General features: G+C 37.0%; 1 protein-coding gene across 1 annotated transcript; it reads left to right on the top strand.

Annotated features, from left to right (window-relative positions):
- Window positions 1-1,281: 1,281 nt before the first annotated feature.
- Window positions 1,282-17,462, top strand: LOC109149925. Its single transcript, XM_019297916.1, has 2 exons — window positions 1,282-1,464; window positions 17,052-17,462. Exons 1-2 carry the CDS (start codon window positions 1,282-1,284, stop codon window positions 17,460-17,462), a joined length of 594 nt encoding a protein of 197 aa, XP_019153461.1.
- The last annotated feature ends 3,415 nt before the right edge of the window (window positions 17,463-20,877 follow it).

The following is a 20,877-nucleotide window of genomic DNA, read 5'->3' on the forward strand; positions in this document are numbered from 1 at the left end:
GGAGCCAAAGACTCGGGGTGGGGTACGGACCAGCGGGTTGCCGACGGGCAGCGGGTTGCCGACGGGCAGGCGGCTGCCCGCTGCCGGGCGGTGTTCTTCGGGCAGTGGGTAGGTGGCGGGTACCCCTACCCCCACCTACCCCCACTGACTCTTTTATCAAAAATTCATCCCGGGATCCCTATGTGGAACCCGAAACCATGCTTAGACATTTTTAAATGCAATTAATGACACCACGTAGTCAATTAATAGATCAAAAGCAAGAATCATGTATAACTCATCCTATCACGACTTCTAAACATAAACAACCCGCGAACATGCGAATTCCCACCCAATATATATCAAGAACATTACAATACAAATTCCCAATCCATCCTAGGGCTCTAATCCCACCCAAATCATCAAGATCATATTTTATCTTTAACATCAAGAAATATCAAGATTCGTCAAGAATTATCACAACCATATCAATAACTTCTCTTCAACATCAAGATCATCAAGATTATCAAGAATACACATAAATCATCTTATCAATCGTCAAGAACAAATCACAATTAACATAGAAGAATTTATCAAGACACAAGAATATAGAGGGAGGCCAAGGAAGGAGATTATAGCGAAGAAAATTGGTTTTGTTGAGACATGGGTTACCTCTTAGCCTTAATTAATTTCCTTGGCTATGAAGGGTCTTTCTTGATTTCTCCTAAGGGAATTCTTGGAACTTCTTGTGTGGTGAGAGATTATTGTGGTGTGACTTCTAGGTGCCTCCTATGTCCTTATATATATATTGAGGAGTCCTAATTAGGGTCTGAATGGTATGGGTTTACTAATTCTATTCCTTATAGGACTAAGGGCTTGGTTTAGGGATAAGGGTCCATGGTCCATGGTGAACCATATTAATTAATTAAAAGGAATCCTAATCATGATCTGAATAGTAAAGGCCTACTTTCTTTATTTCTAATAGATAATTAGGTCTAAGATTCCTAATTAGAATCTGATTAGTAAAAAGGTTTACTCTCTTTATTCCTAATAGGCTTAAGACTCTAGTCTAGGCAAGGATCCACGATCCATGGTGGACCACATTAATTAATTAAAGGGAATCCTAGCCAAATTAAATCCCTTTTTAATTATTATTAACGGAATTAATTAAATAATTAATCCGGGATTGAAGGCCGTAACGCGGGGTGTTACACCACTACTACGGACTGGGGCTCTCTAAAAAGAATCATGCGATATGTCAAAGGCACCCTGCATTTTGGTCTGCGTATTTCTCGGTCTGCGTCGATGGATATTCACGCCTATTCTGACTCAGATTGGGCTGGCAATCCGAATGATCGCAAGTCTACTAGTGATTTTGTTGTGTTCTTGGGGAGTAAACTTATATCTTGGGTTTGTCGGAAGCAACGGACAGTAGCACGTTCTTCAACTGAAGCAGAATACAAGAATCTGGCTGATGTATCTGCTGAGGTTACATGGCTTGTTTCTCTACTACACAAGATCGGCATCCCACCTGCGTCTCCTCCTCGACTATGGTGTGATAATTTGGGAGCTACTTACTTATGTGCTAATCTAGTGTTTCATGCCCGCACGAAGCACATTGAGATTGATTATCATTTTGTTCGCGATAATGTAGCCAAAAAGGAGTTAGAGGTGCACTTTATTTCAACCAAGGATCAACTAGCAAATATCTTCACCAAGTCTCTTTCGTCTATTCGTTTTAATTCTCTTCGTGACAAGCTCAATGTTTTGGCTAGCCAACCTTGTGCTTGAGGGGGAGTATTAGGACTATATTATCCATATTAGACTAGGACTATGTTATCCAGATTAGACTAGGACTATATTATTCGTGTTAGACTAGGATTCTATCTAGTATCTATATATTCGCTCTCTGTACTCTCAGACATTATGATTGAATACAACACAATCTATATTCTCATCCACCCTACTCCTCTCTCCTCCATCTCTCTCCTTTAAGTTGCCATTTTTCCTAAAAAACTGCGAACAATGCCTTAATGGGGATGCACTTAGAAACATAACATAAGTATTTCAATGTTAATTTTCAATTATGGATCAACAATTATTACTCAAATTAATTTTTTGAATTACTCTCCACTCCACTAAACTCTTTTTTATTATTATTCACTTTGATTTTCTTTCAACTTTATTTAATTATTTATGATGATTATGAAGTTCCTAAACCCTTGATATTCCATAACTCTCAAATGCACCAAATGGAGGGAAAAATTTTTCACCTTGAATATGCTATATTATATATAGAGATTATTATTATTATTATTATTACTATTGTTATTACTATTATTACTACTACACCGCATCAATCGATACTCTGTATTAACCTTTTAAAAGTTCTAATTGCACTCTTTTTTACAAGTTCAAAAGTTTAATTGCACTTTTTCTTTTTTGGAGGGGGGGGGGGGGCGGGGGGGGGGGGGGGAGGAAACACCCTGAATCATTAGTTGATTCTCACAATGTTAGTTTCACCAAGAAGACCAAGTTCATCATCTCTAAGAAAGCTCTGCATGTCGATTGTGGCTTGCTCAAAAACATGTTCCTCTGTATCGTTGGTGAGGGCATGACTAGCAATGTTATCCATCGCTCTATCCTGTTCCCTTGGAACATGTCTAAATATGACTTCCCAATTCCCATATGACTTCCCAATTTACAAATTTAAGTGTTTAAATGGAATTTTTTTTCCTTTTCAATTAAGAGGCCTAATTACATTATTACTACCAGTTTGAGAGTTCATTTAACATTTTTCACCATATATAATCTTAACTATAATAAAACTATATGGTTTGGGAAGTAATTAATGTTACAATTATTATTTTGGTGAGTAATTATTGTTATAATTATTGTCTCTATCATTATAAATATAAAATAACCACAACATTCTTTACTATATAAAAAAAAAGCACAACATTTGAAAAATAAAATAGCTATTTTTTTCTCGCCCATAACAAATGATTAAATTTATTGAATTAATGGAGTTATTAAATGTTATGATATTATGATTAAGGATTCCGATTCCCGATTAATAGAAAATATGAAGCGATGCAATATTAATTAAATATATGGCTTTACAATGAAAGTCTATTTGATATGCTTTTGTTATTTATGGTGCTTCTTGAGATTACAATATTAATTAAATTTTCGATGAAAGCCTATTCGATATCTGAAACATTGCAATTAATGCAAGCCTCTACATATAATTTTTCTCCCTCTCAAATGCTTCAAAGAAATGGCAGAAGCGAGAAGGGATATGATGAAGAAAGCAAATGCTGTGGGCCGTGGGTCAATTATTGGACTTCAGAATAAATAAATAAAAAACCATTTGAGCCATAAATAAAAATTTAAATATATATAAATGTATATATCGTATGGGTCTTTAATGTTTTTCTGGATTTCTAAACTTAGGAATTTAAAAAGAAAAAAAATACATTTGAATTATCTCCACAAAAAGTGGTCTTGAGCTTAGAGAATGATGACATTTGGGTTTATGACATGACATGTGCATAAAGAATATATTATATAATCATAAATGTGTTCAATTAGAGTTTAAATTTACTCATACAAAATTTGAAATTTGTTTTCTAAATGTAATTATCTTAGTTATTATTCGTATTGTGAAAATTATAATATAGATGAAATACAATTAAGAGTAAATCAATGTAATTATGTAAATTCTCTCTATAAGTTTATTTGAATATGTACATAATTAGAGATTATATTAACCATACAAAATTTTAATTTTAATTTTAATTTTAATTTTGTATTCTATAAAAATAATAAATATTTGACCAATGGAAGTTCAAAAATATTATTATATTCAACAATTTAAAATATTTTTATTTTTTCTATTTTTTATTTATATTTATAATAACATAAATTTTTTCCCCGTGCATAGTGCGGGTGAATTATTAGTTATACCCAATAGTCCAATACTATAAACATCAACGTCAATTGGTACTCAAAAAAAAAAAAATCTAAATTTTTATATTAATTTTTATCAAAAAGGAGAAAAAAGATTCGCAATTTCTTGACCACATAGCATGGTATCCTTTCCAGAGGAATTAAGTAACTGGAGATAAATTCGACATTGAAAGATTCCAACATCCTTTTTATTTCCATTTGCTGTCAAAGTCTTGAAATTGAGACGAAAAGGAAAAAACTTCTTTTCATTCTTTCCAACTTGGTTGCTTGAACAAGTAGCTAATATTCTTTTGCAATATGATATATGCAAATCAAATATGATTTAAATCTTTGATTTTTGAGAAAATTTAGTCGTTATATGAAAGTGCACTCTGAGTCTCTAACCAACCTAGATTAATTAATACTGACTGACTCAAATTAAGAAGACTAATAGATAATTTTCACAAGAGTCAAACTTGAAACATTATCATTATCAAGTCAACTGTCAAACCAACTTGATTATTAAAATCTTATTTAATATGACATAATTTAATAGTTCTATTACATTAAACAATTTTTTTTACTAAATTAGTTTATGTAACATGATTTTATAATTTTTAAAGTGCATGTTATATAACAAAGGGTTCTATTTCAAAAAAAAAAAAAAAAAAAAAAAAAAAAAAAAAAAAAAACAAAGGGGTCATCTTCTTTGTCTCCAAATCTAGAGGTGAGAAGGAGAGACTTCTTCGCCTCTTGATCTGGAGATGAATTGAAGGAAGGAATTTTCCCTTCTCCTTCATCACCATTGCTGAAAGTTAAATAAATAAATAAATAAATAAATAAATAAATAAATAAATAAATAAATATATATATATATATATATATATATATATATATATATATATATATATATATATATATATATATATATAGGATCCGGATCAGGTGAGGACCTAATCTTAGGTGAGGACGTGAGGACTAATCTTGTGCGTTTGTTTTTTTTATTTGGATGGCCCAGATTTGAGTTCTTGAGATGACATGGATTGATCTTTTTTTTGTTAAAGTGGGGTAGTAGTGTCTTTTTCTATTTATTTTTTAAGTGTGAACGCATGTGTAATCCTTGGCCAAATTGGTTTCCTATTTTCTTGGATCATCACCGTTGCAATTTGGAGCCGCGATTTCTTCATCATTGATTGAGTGTTCGCCCATGTAAACTAATCAGTATTTTTTATTTTTTTTCGCTCGTTCTTTTGAGTATAATATTGTCTATATTTGAATTTTCGTGTATATGTATAAATGCCTGGATAGTATGATTGTGCATTCGTGTGTGCTGATTGTGCAACCTAGCGTTGTAAGTTGTGCACTATAGGCTAGAGAGTTGTGCATTATAGTACATAGTTTAGTGCATCTTAGGACATTGGGATGTCCACTGCATGATTTTTTGGCGGGGTTTGAATGCACAACAATAAAGTTATCGATGCACAACACTCAGTATACGAATGCACAACATTTTGTATAGGAATGCACATCTATTAATAAGACAGATTTACCCTAAATTTATATATTTTAATATTTTAATATTTTAAAGGAATTTGTTTTCTTAATCCGTGTGATTTGTTCCTTTTAATCTCAGCCATACATCATTCTGATTTAATGGTCTAGATTAGTCCTCACGTCCTCACCTAAGATTAGGTCCTCACCTGATCCGGACCCTATATATATATATATATATATATATATATATATATATATATATATATATATATATATATATATATATATATATATATATAGAGGTTAAAGTTCTAGTGCGGGTAAATGCTTCCCATGCGGTTGTGCGAGTGATTAATGTGCGCGAGTTTTGTACTTAATGTGCGTGATTCTTGTGCTTATTGTGCGTGAGTTTTGTACTTATTGTGCGTGAGTCTTATGCGTAATGTGCGTGAGTGTGTACTTAATGTGAGTTGTTGTGTGAGTTGCTGTTGAAACTTTAAAGTGCATGAGTTTTATGCGTAATGTGCGTGAGTCGTGTGCTTAAGGTGCGTGAGTTTTGTACTTAATGTGCGTGAGTGTGTACTTAATGTGAGTTGTTTTTAAAACTTAAGGTGCGTGTGTTTTTGTGATTAACAAGCGTGAGGCTTGTGCTTAACATGCGTGAGACTTGTACTTAACATGTGTGAGGCCTATGCTTAACATGCGTGAGGTTTGTGTACTTAATGTGAATGTGTTGTGTACTTTAAGTGGGTCAGATTAATGCTTAACGTGCGTCCACCTGCACAACCGCACGGGAAGCCTCAAATGCACCTGATCCCTTCCATATATATATATGGGTAACACTTGTGTAAGACCGTCACACGGGTCTCAATCCGTGAGAAGTGACCGGAAACAGAGCGCATGCGAGGAGAGAGAAAGAGCGTCTGGTTTATTTTCATGAAAGTTGAATTGATACAGAGGGAAAGCAAATTACAGTATATGTACGAAAAGAGAAGCGGTTACAACAGAATGTAATATGACAAGATTGCCATTCGATTCATTTTCCTTTTGCATTCTCTGTTACCCCCGGGTAAGCTGGAGCATGCATACCCAGCTTAGAAACGAAAGAGTCGAATTGAGAAGCAGGCAAAGGCTTAGTGAAACCATCAGCTATTTGGCTTTGCGAGGAGATTGGCAAGAGTTTATCACCCCTTGAGACACTTTTTTCCGGACTAGATGGCAATCGATCTCGATGTGCTTCGTCCTTTCATGGAGAACGTGGTTTTCAGCTACGGCTACGGCCGACTTAATGTCACAAAACACGTTTGCCGGCCTTATGTTAACAAACTGTTAATCTTTAAGAAGAAACAAGATCCACTGCACTTCACACACGGTGGCAGCTAGCGCTCTGTACTCTGCCTCGGAGGAGGATCTAGATACGGTTGCCTGCTTCTTTGATTTCCAAGAGACAAGCGCTGAACCAAAGAAAATGCAATACCCGGTAATAGAACGACGTGTTTCCATGCAAGAAGCCCAATCTGAATCAGAAAAAATGTTGAGTTGCGGTTCACCTCCTTTTGGATAACACAATCATTGACCAGGAGATTTCTTAATGTAATGGAGCACCCTGTGAGCAGCTATCAAGTTCTTGTCCGTCGGAGCATCGACAAATTGACTCAATTGGTGGACTGCGTATGTTATATCCGGTCTTGTGGCAATCAAGTATAAGAGTCGTCCAACTAATCTTCTGAAGGCTGTAACATATTGTAGATGTGACACCCCGTAATCCAAAATTCGATTAAGGGATTAATTGAGTAATTAATCCTAAACCAATTGGTAATTTAATTCCTTAAATTCCTGAAAATACAATAGTCGGGGACTAGTAATTGACTAGTCAACCCAAAGTCAAGGTTGCACCTTAAGCTTTGTGAGGAGTTCCCTTGTTCCCTTACACCTCTTCATTTTAGTAAGGGTATTCATGACATTTCACCTTGTGTTAGTAATGCAAGGTAACCTAGTAGACACTCCTCATTCTTTCTCCTTACACTTTCCAAACTTTAGCTCTACCTTCTCTCTAAAAGTTTGATAGCTCTTCTTCCAAGCCAAGTTGAAGCTTTGTCAAATCTTCAAGGGTTGTCTCCAAGATTCTACCTTTCATACCTTTGAGCATCTAGGAGGGTAAGATCTATGTCCATCTTGTGTTTTTAGTGTTTTCTAAGGTGTCTTTTCTTAAAGATAGAATCTTTATGATCTTTTGGTGTGTTCTTAAAGTGGGTTTGAAGGGTGAGCGTTATTAGGAGCTTGGTGAAGTGTTAAGTGAAGGTTTTTGGCTACAAGAGGTAACCTGTGACACCCCAAAAATCCAAACTCCAATCCATGAATTAATTGAGTAATTAATTCTATTTCTCATGAGGAATTGATTCCTAAAATTCTGATTTTTAATACTCAAGGACTAGTATTTGACTAGTCAATCTTTAAATTGTGTTGTACCTTGTGCTTTGAGAGGAGTTCCCTTGTTCCTTACACTATCTAAGAGTTAGTAAGGGTATCCTTGTCTTTTCACCAAGAGCTAGTGTTGTAGTCTAAACCTAGAAGACTTCTTCATTTCATTCTTTACAATTCCTAGAAAAATATCTCTACCTTCTCTCTAGAAAAGAAGAGTAGCTTGTTCTTCAAGCCAAGTGAGACCTTTGTCAAGATTCCAAGTTTTGCTTCCAAGATTCAATCTTTCACTTATTTGGGCATCTAGAAGGGTAAGATCTAAGCTTGTCTAGTCTTTTTGGTTCCATCTTAGTTGTCTTTTTCTTAAAGGTAGGATATTTATGATCTTTTGGTTTGATCTTGAAGTGGGTTTGGCTAGTGAGTTTAGTGGAGAGCTTGTTGTGGTGTAAGAGAAGTCTTTTGGTCTTCAAGAGGTAACCCATGCTCTACAAAACCTATTTTGCTTACCTATATGTGATTTCTTGGATTCTACTTGTGTTTTGCTATGAAATGTGAGTGTTTATGCATTTATCTTGTGATATTGCATATCTAGAGCTTGTGTTTAGGGCTCCTTTGTGCCATTGCTTGGCATGTTCCTTGGTTCAAGTCATTTTGTTGTGTTTGGTGAGATTTGGTGTGTTTTGGACTTGAATTTGTGTTTGGAGAAGAAAATCCCCGAAGGGATTGTTTTACACAGGAGCATGTACCCGCGGGCGGAATGGCGGGGAGAGCCCTACCCGCCACCCACCCGCAGGTACATGGGAATGTGGGTTGTGTACCCGCAGGAAGAACCACGGGTAGGGGCCTACTCGTGGGTCCACCCGCGGGGTACACGGTGGCGCTTGGTTCGGGATTTGTTCCCCGTGTTTCGGTTGTCTCGGTATTTGATCTTTTGACTTCCCGTTGTTCTTTTGTGGAACTATTTGAGTGTCTTCTTGATGTTTCGTAGGTCTAGAGCTATATGATAGGTATCCATGTAGGATCTTTGGTGTCTTGAATCGTGCTAAGTGTTCAACATTGTGTTTTGTTGAACCAAGTGGTGTCTTGTGTGTTCCTCGGAACTATCTTGAGTTTTCCCGTTGATAAGCATGCTAGTTTGTTGTCTTAATGCTAGCGTGTGTGTTGTTTGTACCTTCCGTTTGGTTGATGATAACTTGCGTTATTCATCGTTGTTGTCGTTGGGCTGTGACCCGTTCCTTGATTGAGTATGTTTCATACCTTCGTTGTAATTCCTTGTTTGATTCGTGTGAGTGGTGGTGTGTGTGTGGCTCTACCTGGATTGCACGATTAGTGGTATGGGATGCTAGTCACCAAGGTATTGCAGCGGTTCTCGTGGTAGCCGTGACGTGATTATAGAGTTGTGTTCCTTCGAGAAAGGTTCACGTGATTGGGGGATAACATTGTGTTATCCGGGCATGTGTTGTCGTGATTGGTGGTGGTTCGTTGGTGGTCTGTTGGTGGGGGACGACGGTCCCGGCGGAATAAGGTTGGACTTGGCTGTACAGGGAATTCTGGAGGTAATGGTTGGAAAGAAGATACAAGGTTGGGGGTAGCCATAAGGTTGGAACAGGGCATAAGGAAGGCATACCAACTCACGATGGGTGATGTTGCGAGGGCTTGTGAAGCCGGTGTTGTGTGATCTTCTCTCGTGACGTGTGTAGTCACGGAGGCTTGTAGTGTTTTGGAATGTGTTTCCGATGGGTGAGTGATAGGCATATTTTATACTCTTATTTTATGTATGTCTTTATAATATTTTTACATTAATTAATTACTATTATATCATAATTATTTATTTTTAGATTTTAATTAATTAGTGTTTTATAATAATAATTATCCTTGTTTTCCCTAATAACAATAATAATAATGATAATAATAATAATTATTATTATTATAATTATCCTTACCCCAAATTATTATAATTATCCTAATCATATGCCATGATACCCACCGCCCCAAATATTAGGAAAAGACAAAACAAGTAAAACAATTAGTTGTTTCTTTCTTCCTTACAGAGTATGTGGCGCATGCAGCATCAAACAAGATTTTGTCAATTTGCAACGCTATTTCGACGGAGTGTGGACTGAAAATTGTGGATTACTTCGTGGCTTAGCGAAAAAAGAGGAAAATGAACGATTGAGATTAATTTGAGTTTATTATGAGACTTGTATAAATACCTGCAAAATCCTTTTGTAAAACGTTCATTCTTTCCTCCTCTATAGTATTCGTTGAAATTGTTATCAATGTCCATTTGTGGCTAATTTCGAGTTGGTTTAGTGAATTGAAGCCCCGGAGTTCATAACGCTGTAAGGTTATTTATTTATTTTTATTATATAATTTTTATGCATTTGGGTATTAAATATTCTTCTAAGTTATTTGAATAGTTGTATCATTTAATTGCTAGGGAGGCCTACTAGTTATTTACTTGATATAATTATTTGCTATATTATTCTAATATTCAGTAGCTACTGGGTTAATTATTGACGGCTTAGTGATAATTGGACTCGGGTAGAATATTTTCTTGAATTAAATGCAACCGCTTGTGCTTGTGTTATTTAGTTTGTCGGTTTTCCTAGTTCCTATTGCTGCTATTAAATTAAATCTATAGCGCTTGTCTTAGGTTATTTAGTAGTTAGGGGTAATTAAACCGCTTGTGCTTTATTTACCTACAACTAAGGGAAAACAGAAATGAAATAATTTCACGACAAATATTCAATTGCATATTAATTACTTTATTAATCAATGATCAGTGTTGAATTCCGGTGGTGGATCTTTACTAACCAAGGTTTCTTATTATAAGTGTTTTCGATATATTATTTTCATTGCTTTATTCGTTCAATTAAATTTCTTGTTTATTTAAATTCTCTTTTATTTTATCTTTATTCTCGATATATTCCAAACCCCCTACCTTTAATTTGAGCACAAAAGTTAAACTAGTTACTCCTCGTGGGATCGATCCTTACTCCCGCTACTACGTTTGTAAGATTTTAATTTGGGAGCCTACGACAACTCGCCAAATTTTGGCGCCGTTGCCGGGGAGATTTTCTAGCTTATTTTGTGTTTATTTATTTATTTTGTTATTTGTTTATTTGTTTTTCATTTGTCCCAAAAAATTTTTTAAAAAACTCTTTTCTTTCGTTACTTTTACATAATTGCTGCACTATCTTTAACAGTTTATGCCTATAACTCGATCTGCTAACAAAGAAGTCCTGCCATACAATCCAGAAATTGAAAGAACTGTACGTAGGTGGAGGAAACAAGGTTTGAGGAAATTGGAGTTTAGTGATCTGGCTACCAATTCTGATTTAGAAGAGGAACACATGGCTCAAAATCGAACTTTAAAAGAGCTTGGAGCTCCAAATTTAGATCTGCAACCTTTATGCATCACTTTTCCTGCTCTGGATGCTAATGTCCAATTTGAATTAAAATCTGGATTAATTCATCTTTTGCCTTCTTTTCATGGACTTGCAGGTGAAAACCCTCACAAGCACTTGAAGGAATTCCATGTGGTGTGTTCAAGTATGAAACCCACAGGGGTTACTGAAGAACAAATCAAGTTGAGAGCCTTCCCATTTTCTTTGAAAGATTCAGCGAAGGATTGGCTATATTATTTACCTTCCGGAAGCATCACCACATGGAATAACTTAAAGACACTATTTCTTGAAAAATATTTCCCAGCTTCAAGGGCGGCCAACATTAGAAAGGAAATATGTGGTATAAGGCAAAACAATGGAGAGTCATTATATGAATATTGGGAGCGTTTCAAGAAACTATGTGCAAGCTGCCCACACCATCAAATTAGTGATCAATTACTCATTCAGTACTTTTATGAAGGACTTTTTCCAATGGATAGAAGCATGATTGATGCTGAAAGCGGTGGTGCTTTAGTTGACAAGACACCAGACGCTGCAAGAACTCTAATTGCGAACATGGCTGCAAATTCTCAACAGTTTGGCAATAGAATAGTCCAACCGTCTAAGCAAGTGAATGAGGTAAATATTTTTGCTCTTGAACAACAAATTTCTGGTTTAACTACTCTTGTTCGTCAATTAGCTGTATGCAATATGCAAACTGTAAAAGCATGTGAAATTTGCTCGGTAATTGGGCACCAAACTGATGCCGGCCCAACTCTTCAAGAAAAACCTATTGAACAAGTCAACACGGCTGGAGGTTTTCCTGGACAACCTCAAGGTAAGTATGATCCATTTTCCAATACATATAATCCTGGATGGAGGGATCACCCAAACCTTAGCTATGGAAACTCACAAGGGAACCAGTTTGTTCAGAAGTTCAGAATCGTTCTAATTTTCAACAGTATAGACAACCATTTCCTTCAAGACAACAACCGACCCAAGGCTCTAGCTCAGGTATGAATCTAGAAGATATTGTTAAATCTCTTGCTACTAACACTCTGCAGTTTCAACAAGAAACACAAATATTCCGTCAAGAAACAAAGGCTAGTATTCAAGAAACAAATGCTAGTATTCAAAACTTGGAAAGACAAATGGGCCAACTAGCAACTACGGTTAGTCGGTTGGAAGCACAGAGTTCTGGCCAACTACCCTCTCAAACGGTGGTTAATCCAAAAGAGAGTGTAAGTGCAATTAGTGTTGGCAGTATGTCGCTGGAAAAGAGTGTTGATTTAAACAAGGAAATAAGTGCAGGAATCATTGCCAACAATAAAGAGAAGTCCGACGGTAAGCTTTCATCTTTTTCTGATTATGAACCAGTACTCCCATTTCCTCAAGCTCTTTTAGAAACAATAAGAGGAAACTCAAATAATGATCTGTATGAGACCTTTCGTGAATGTGAGGCGAATAAACCATTTTTAGATTCTATGGAAAAAGTACCTCGCTCTGCAAATTTTCTAAAAGAGGTACGCACTATGAAAAAGAAACGAAATAATGAAAGAATTGAGGAAGTGAAAGTGCAAGAGAATGTCTCTATGGCTAGTCAAAGCAATCTTCCTGAAAAGTGCAAAGACCCAGGTATGTTTACTATTCCATGCATGATAAATGGGGTGAAATTTGAAAATGCTATGTTAGATTTAGGAGCTTCTATTAATGTCATGCCATATTCTGTTTATGCTTCTTTAAATCTTGGACCCCTGAATAAATCTAGTATAATAATTCAATTGGCTGATGGATCTACTACATATCCTAGGGGTGTGATTGAGGATTTGATTGTTGAAGTTGATAACTTGGTTTTTCCTGCTGATTTTTATGTGCTTGATATGGAAAATAATAATCATATTTTGTTAGGAAGGCCATTCTTAAAAACTGCAAACACAAAAATTGATATTCATAGTGGTATGCTTACTATGGAGTCTAATGGTAAACTTGTGACTTTTAATATTTATGATACCATGAAATCTCCTAGTGATGATAATTTTGCAATTTTTGTTGATTCTTTGAACTTTGTTACTTTTGATGAAATTGCTTCGAATGAAAAAGAAAGAAATAATAAATCATCTTTGAGTACTAATCTGCATGAAGGGACTGTTTCTTTGAATACCTACAATCATCGAAGGTACTCAAAAAGACGATGGAAATTTAAAGAAATATCATAAGTCGAACCAACGACGATAAACAAAGGCGCTGCTTGGGAGGCAACCTAAGGTGTGTTTGTTCCATTTTTTTTCTTTTATTCCATATTCTCATTCAATACCCCTTTTTCTGTGCTTTTTTTTTTTTTTTTTCAACATTGGGGACAATGTTGATAATAAGTGTGGGGGAGGGGATTTAGTCTTATTATTTGTTTGCTTATGTAAAAACAAAAAAAAGAAAAAGTTTTATTATTTATTTTCTTATTTTAGAATTTTCAAAAATATTTTACTACTATTTTATGTAAAAAAAAAATTATTATTTTGAAAAAAATTTATATTTTCCTTTCTTGAAATTCATAACATGATTGAATAAATAGTTTGGCAAGTTGTGATTAATTTGTTAGCATTGCCTGTTCGATATGTAGTGGCTAGATTAAGTAAGCAATAAACCTGTGAGTGTTTTGAGCCATTGACTGACACTTCGGTCTTATTTTCTTTCTATTGTGCGATTTCTTCCATAATTTTGTTACTCTAGAACTTGCCTTGATTCTCTTTTAAAGCTAATTAGACCATGCATGATTCAAGTGTGATTAAGGCCATTATTTGATCTTGAGCCTCACTAGCCAAATAACCGGTTTGTCCTATGATTTATTTACCCTTGTTAACCACTTTAAGCTTTATGGCCATTCTTTTCTTTTTTTTTTGAACCACATTACAAGCCTTTTATATCTAAAAATAATGCCTTCACCCAGCTGAATAACTAGTGGAGCAAATCTTGAATTATTCGTGTAATCTGCGTGAGATTGTGAGGAAGAAGTGTGGGGGAGGTCACTTTCTTGTGTGAATATGATGCAAAATGAGGTGTGTTGTATCTTCATTGTCGATTTGTCACTGGTCTTCTATGAAAAAGAAAACTAAGACAATTCATGATTCCAAAAAAATATGGAAATTGAAAAATTGAAAAAATGAAAAAATGGAAAAATGGAGAATATATGTTTGAAAAAGAAAAATATTGCTGAAAATTTATGAGAAAATGAGAAAGAATCAGCAATTGATTTTGAGTTGAAGTTACTTCTAAATAAATGAAGTAAGGGGAAATTCTGGTAATACTGCGGAAACATTCTATACTTGGTGTTGAGCAAGTATCTTGGATTATTTGTATTTATTTGCTCCTCTAGTTTGAAAGCTTTTGTTTAAGCTACTTTCCTAAATATTCCCTACCTTAACCTTAGCCCCATTACAACCTGTGGAAAGTCCTTATGATTTGTGTCATGCATGACTCTTGTAGTGGTGATTGAGAAGATATGCAAGCCTATGGTAGAACAATTTTATAGGAATAAACTTGAGTGAAATTTATACCCATCAAACACTTGAGTGATGAGTGATATTCCTGTGAGGGCTTACTTATTTAGTTTTCTCAATTTTCAGACAGGGGTGCTATCTTATTAATTCCAGGGTGCTTCAGATTGTTGTTCATGATATGTTATGAGTTTTGGGGATTTTATTTATTTACTTCGCAAATAATATTTTTTACTTGGGGACAAGCAAACGTTTTAGTGTGGGGGAATTTGATAGGCATATTTTATACTCTTATTTTATGTATGTCTTTATAATATTTTTACATTAATTAATTACTATTATATCATAATTATTTATTTTTAGATTTTAATTAATTAGTGTTTTATAATAATAATTATCCTTGTTTTCCCTAATAACAATAATAACAATGATAATAATAATAATTATTATTATTATAATTATCCTTACCCCAAATTATTATCCTAATCATATGCCATGATACCCACCGCCCCAAATATTAGGAAAAGACAAAACAAGTAAAACAATTAGTTGTTTCTTTCTTCCTTACAGAGTATGTGGCGCATGCAGCATCAAACAAGATTTTGTCAATTTGCAACGCTATTTCGACGGAGTGTGGACTGAAAATTGTGGATTACTTCGTGGCTTAGCGAAAAAAGAGGAAAATGAACGATTGAGATTAATTTGAGTTTATTATGAGACTTGTATAAATACCTGCAAAATCCTTTTGTAAAACGTTCATTCTTTCCTCCTCTATAGTATTCGTTGAAATTGTTATCAATGTCCATTTGTGGCTAATTTCGAGTTGGTTTAGTGAATTGAAGCCCCGGAGTTCATAACGCTGTAAGGATATTTATTTATTTTTATTATATAATTTTTATGCATTTGGGTATTAAATATTCTTCTAAGTTATTTGAATAGTTGTATCATTTAATTGCTAGGAAGGCCTACTAGTTATTTACTTGATATAATTCTTTGCTATATTAGATGATGTTGTGCTACAAATTATTCTAATATTCAGTAGCAACTGGGTTAATTATTGACGGCTTAGTGATAATTGGACTCGGGTAGAATATTTTCCTAAATTAAATGCAACCGCTTGTGCTTGTGTTATTTAGTTTGTCGGTTTTCCTAGTTCCTATTGCTGCAATTAAATTAAATCTATAGCACTTGTCTTAGGTTATTTAGTAGTTAGGGGTAATTAAACCGCTTGTGCTTTATTTACCTACAACTAAGGGAAAACAGAAAGGAAATAATTTCACGACAAATATTCAAATGCATATTAATTACTTTATTAATCAATGATCAATGTTGAATTCCGGTGGTGGATCTTTACTAACCAAGGTTTCTTATTATAAGTGTTTTCGATATATTATTTTCATTGCTTTATTCGTTCAATTAAATTTCTTGTTTATTTAAATTCTCTTTTATTTTATCTTTATTCTCGATATATTCCAAACCCCCTGCCTTTAATTTGAGCACAAAAGTTAAACTAGTTACTCCTCGTGGGATCGATCCTTACTCCCGCTACTACGTTTGTAAGGTTTTAATTTTGGGAGCCTACGACAGCTCGCCAGTGAGTCTTTATCCTTGTGTGTGGTTAACCTTTGTGGTTGGGATGTGTTCCCGGTGTTATCCTTGTGAGTGGTGAGTCTTGTGTTGTCTTTTGATCTTGGCTTTTGACATATATATATGTAATCCGTTTCGAAAATGGTTTTTATATCTTATATCTACCTATTTATGATACTTAACAGTATTGGTGGGTTACCAGCATTATTCGCTGACCGAGCGTCGCCCCGATGTTTATCTTTGTGTTCTTTCTGGTGTTGAGTAGTCGAGTGCGATGTCTAGAGCCTGGTAGCTTAGCACCTGTATCTTTAGACTGTGTTTTTGTGGCCTGCGCACCAAAGGTTTTAGATTGTTTTAGACTGATGTTTTGGGTTAGTGTGATACACTTGCAGATTGTCGCCTTAGCATTACCTAGTGTGGTATACGTGGCATAACACCCCTGTTTGGATTCCTTTTATCCAGTTTCCGTTTATCTTCCACTGTGCTAGTTTTGTTGTTAATCTGCATGTGTTAAGACTTGTTTTTAGGTCTTGTTTTTGGGGGGTGTTACAGTTGGTATCAAAGCCAGGTTTAGAGCCTAGGAAGAGTTAAGTCTAGACTTTCTAAGTGTTTAAGTGTGTTTTTGAGACCTCTAAGCGACCTTAAGAAGCCAAGTGTTGGGCTTAGAATTCTAGGTTGCGCGGTGAGATGTGCGTTGCTTTCTGTCTTGCTTGCTCTTTTGGTAACCTTGTTGTTGTTGCAGAAGTCTGTGATGCCTCCTCGCCAGCGATCCTCAGTGTTTGAAGTGGTTAAGAAATCTCGGTTGACCGAAGCTAGCAATGCTTCTGGGGTAATTGAACGGTGGATCCGGAGTGGTACGTCCACAAGGGTAAGTCCTAGTGCAGCGGCTTTGCCAGCACACCGTGACGCAAGAGAGTATGGGAGGATAGAGGTTCATCATCCGGTGGTGGGGTCATCTCAAGAGAGGGTGTTCACCTTAAATGAATTCCGAACAAGTGACAGTGACGTAGTAGTGGGAACCTTCCTTGTGCAATCTGTGCCAGCAACAGTCTTGTTTGATTCAGGGGCGTCTAACTCGTTTATATCATCTGGCCTCGTGAAGAAGTTGGGCTGGAGTGAGGTTTATATCATCCGGCGCTGGAGTGAGGTTTAACGTGAAGGTAGCATCGGGAGAAGTTAGGATGTGTGACCGTCTTTTCGAGGACATCAAGATTAATATCAAAGGAGAAGAGTTCCCTAGCGATCTAATCCAGTACGACTTGGACGAGATGGATGTGGTCCTAGGTATGGACTGGTTGGGGCGTTTTAGAGCCCAAATTTTGTGCAAGGATCAGAAGGTGGTGCTACGAGGACCCAGCGGGAAAAGAGTGTCATACTGTGGAAAGATGGGAGAACCCGGAATTAAGCTGGTGTCTATGGTAAAGATGAAGAGGTATATGGACAAGGGCAATGATGTGTACTTGTGCTCCGTCGAGAACTTGAAGGCAAAAGGAGAGGTAACTCAATCTATTCCCGTAGTCCATGAGTTTCTTGATGTTTTTCCCGAAGAAATACCGGGTATGCCGCCTGCTAGGGAAGTGGAATTTTCAGTGGATCTTATGCCAGGCACTGCACCCATCTCTAAAGCTCCGTATCATTTGGCTCCGCCTGAAATGCAAGAGTTGAAGGCTCAATTGCAAGAACTCCTTGATAAGGGTTATATCCGGCCAAGTGCATCACCTTGGGGAGCTCCGGTGTTGTTTGTAAAGAAGAAGGATGGGAGTATGAGGTTGTGTATCGACTACCGGGAGCTGAATCAAGTTACCATCAAGAACAAATACCCTCTCCCAAGAATAGATGACTTGTTTGATCAACTCCGTGGCGCGGGAGTGTTTTCCAAAGTTGACTTGAGGTCAGGGTACCATCAAATAAGGGTAGCAGACAAGGATATTCCTAAGGCTGCGTTTCGAACTCGGTATGGTCACTACGAGTTTACAGTTATGCCGTTTGGGATGACTAATGCTCCTGCAGTTTTTATGGATCTGATGAACAGAGTGTTTAAACCCCACCTCGAAGATTTTGTGATCGTGTTCATCGACGATATCTTGGTTTATTCAAAAGATAAGGAGGAACATGTTGGGCACCTCCGGACGATACTTCAAATCTTGCGGGAAAAGCAGTTGTACGCCAAGTTCTCTAAGTGCGAGTTTTGGAAGGACAGTGTTACGTTTCTAGGCCACGTGATTGATAGTAGAGGGATCTCTGTGGATCCGGACAAGATACGGGCAGTGAAAGATTGGACTGTACCTTCATCGGTGTCGGAAGTAAGAAGTTTTCTTGGTTTAGCAGGCTATTATCGAAGGTTTGTGTTGGATTTCGCCAAGGTGGCTCAACCGTTGACTAAGTTGTTAAGAAAAGAAGTGCCTTTCGTTTGGAATCAAGCTTGTGAATCAGCATTTCGAGATTTGAAGGAGAGGCTCACGTCTGCACCAGTCTTAATATTTCCATCGGGAACGGATGGGTTTGAAGTATACAGTGATGCGTCCAAGAAAGGACTAGGTTGTGAGTTGATGCAAAATGGGAGAGTGATTGCTTACGCCTCACACCAGCTTAAAGTTCACAAAGAGAATTACCCTACGCACGATTTGGAATTGGCCGCCGTAGTGTTTGCTTTGAAAATTTGGAGGCATTATCTCTATGGGGTGCATTGCAAGATATTCACGGATCACAAGAGTCTCAAATATATCTTCACCCAAAAGGACCTCAATATGCGACAACGAAGGTGGTTAGAACTCATCAAGGACTATGAGTTAGATATTCAGTATCATGAAGGAAAAGCTAATATGGTGGCGAACGCCTTAAGTCGGAAATCGAAGCATACCGCTAGTTCTATTTGGGTGGTGGCGGATGAGCTTTGTAAGGAGCTTCAACGGATGAGCTTAGAAGTGGTGGAACAGGGAAATGTGGAGGCAGAAGTTCGTTGCTATAACTTGAGGATTGTACCTACATTTCTGGGAAAAATTAAGGATGAGCAGCAAAAGGACGCGTTTCTGACCAAGGTAAGGGATGACCTAGGTAAAGGAAAAGGGGGACCGTTTGAGTTATCCGTGGATGGGGTGTTGAGGTACAAAAAACGTGTGTGCATACCCGCGTCATGTGATCAGTGGAAGCGACGGATTTTGGAAGAGGGTCATAACACACCCTATTCGGTTCACCCCGGGGGAGACAATTTGTACAAAGATGTGAAAGGCTTCTTCTGGTGGCCTAATATGAAGAAGGAAGTTGCAGAGTTTGTAGGGAAGTGCCTCAATTTCCAAAAGGTTAAAGTGGAACGTTGTAAAGTTAAGGGGTTGGTACAACCGTTAGAAGTTCCGCAAGGAAAATGGGATTCTATATCTATGGATTTCGTGGGAGGTCTACCGACGACCCGTTCGGGTAAGGACAAAATCTGGGTAATAGTTGATCGTTTGACTAAGACTGCCCGTCTTATTGCTATGAAGGAGACCTGGACAATGACGCAGTTGGCTCAAGCCTATGTCAACTAAGTGCTAAAGTATCATGGAGTTCCGAGGGATATTATCTCCGATAGGGATCCAAGGTTCTTGTCTCAATTTTGGAAATCTTTGCAAGCAGCTCTTGGAACTAAGCTAAGTCTCAGTACAGCTTTCTACCCAGCCACCGATGGACAAACAGAAAGGACTATACAGACCACTGAGGATTTGTTGAGAGCTTGTATGTTGGATTTTCAAGGGTCTTGGGAGGACCATCTGGATTTGATCGAGTTTTCTTACAAAAACAGTTATCATTCGAGTATTCGCATGGCACCTTATGAAGCTCTCTATGGACAGAAGTGTCGCAGCCCGCTTTGTTGGGAGGATCTCGTCAATCCGATAGTGTTGGGGCCACAATACTTGTTGGACACATCCGAGAAAGTGAGGCAGATCCAATAAAGGATGAAAGCGGCCCAGAATCGTCAAAAGTCTTATGCTGATTTGGCTAGAAGACAGGTGGAGTTTTCAGTTGGGGATAAGGTTTGGTTGAAGGTATCTCCCACCCGGGGAGTAATGCGGTTTGGGAAGAAAGGGAAGTTGAGCCCTAGATTTATAGGTCCGTATGAAATCCTGGAGAGGATTGGGAGTTTGGCTTACCGTTTGGCGTTGCCTTTGGAGTTGGAAGGAGTGCATAATGTGTTTCACGTATCGCAGCTCTAGAGATATGTTCACGATCCGGCTCATGTTTTACCACCAGAAGTAATACCGTTAGATGAAGATTTGTCTTAAGAAGAAAGACCGCTCAGAATTTTGGACTTCAAGACTCGGGATACTCGTAGGAAATCTGTTAAGATGGTAAAGGTTTGGTGGTCTCATCATGGGGTTGAAGAAGCTACTTGGGAGTTGGAGGCATCGATGCGGGAGCGGTACCCTGAGTTGTTTGTAGAAGGTACCTTGTTTTCCTAGGTTGTTGTGTGCTTTGTGTGCTTGCTTGTTTAGCTTGTTGCCTTGTTGTTTAGCTGGAGTGCTAGTTGGTGCTTGGAGTTAGTTGTTGAGTTCTTGGTTGTTGGCTAGGAGTTGGTTGTTGTGTTGAGGTTA

Source organism: Ipomoea nil, unplaced genomic scaffold (assembly GCF_001879475.1).
Source record: "Ipomoea nil cultivar Tokyo-kokei standard unplaced genomic scaffold, Asagao_1.1 scaffold2165, whole genome shotgun sequence".
In the NCBI taxonomy this organism is placed as follows: Eukaryota; Viridiplantae; Streptophyta; class Magnoliopsida; order Solanales; family Convolvulaceae; genus Ipomoea; species Ipomoea nil.

Coding starts and splice junctions, on each gene's coding strand:
- LOC109149925 (XM_019297916.1), top strand. CDS start 1,282: ATGGATATTCACGCCTATTCTGACTCAGATTGGGCTGGCAATCCGAAT. Junction 1,465..17,051: donor TGGCTGATGTATCTGCTGAG/GTTACATGGCTT, acceptor TTGTTGTTGCAG/AAGTCTGTGATGCCTCCTCG.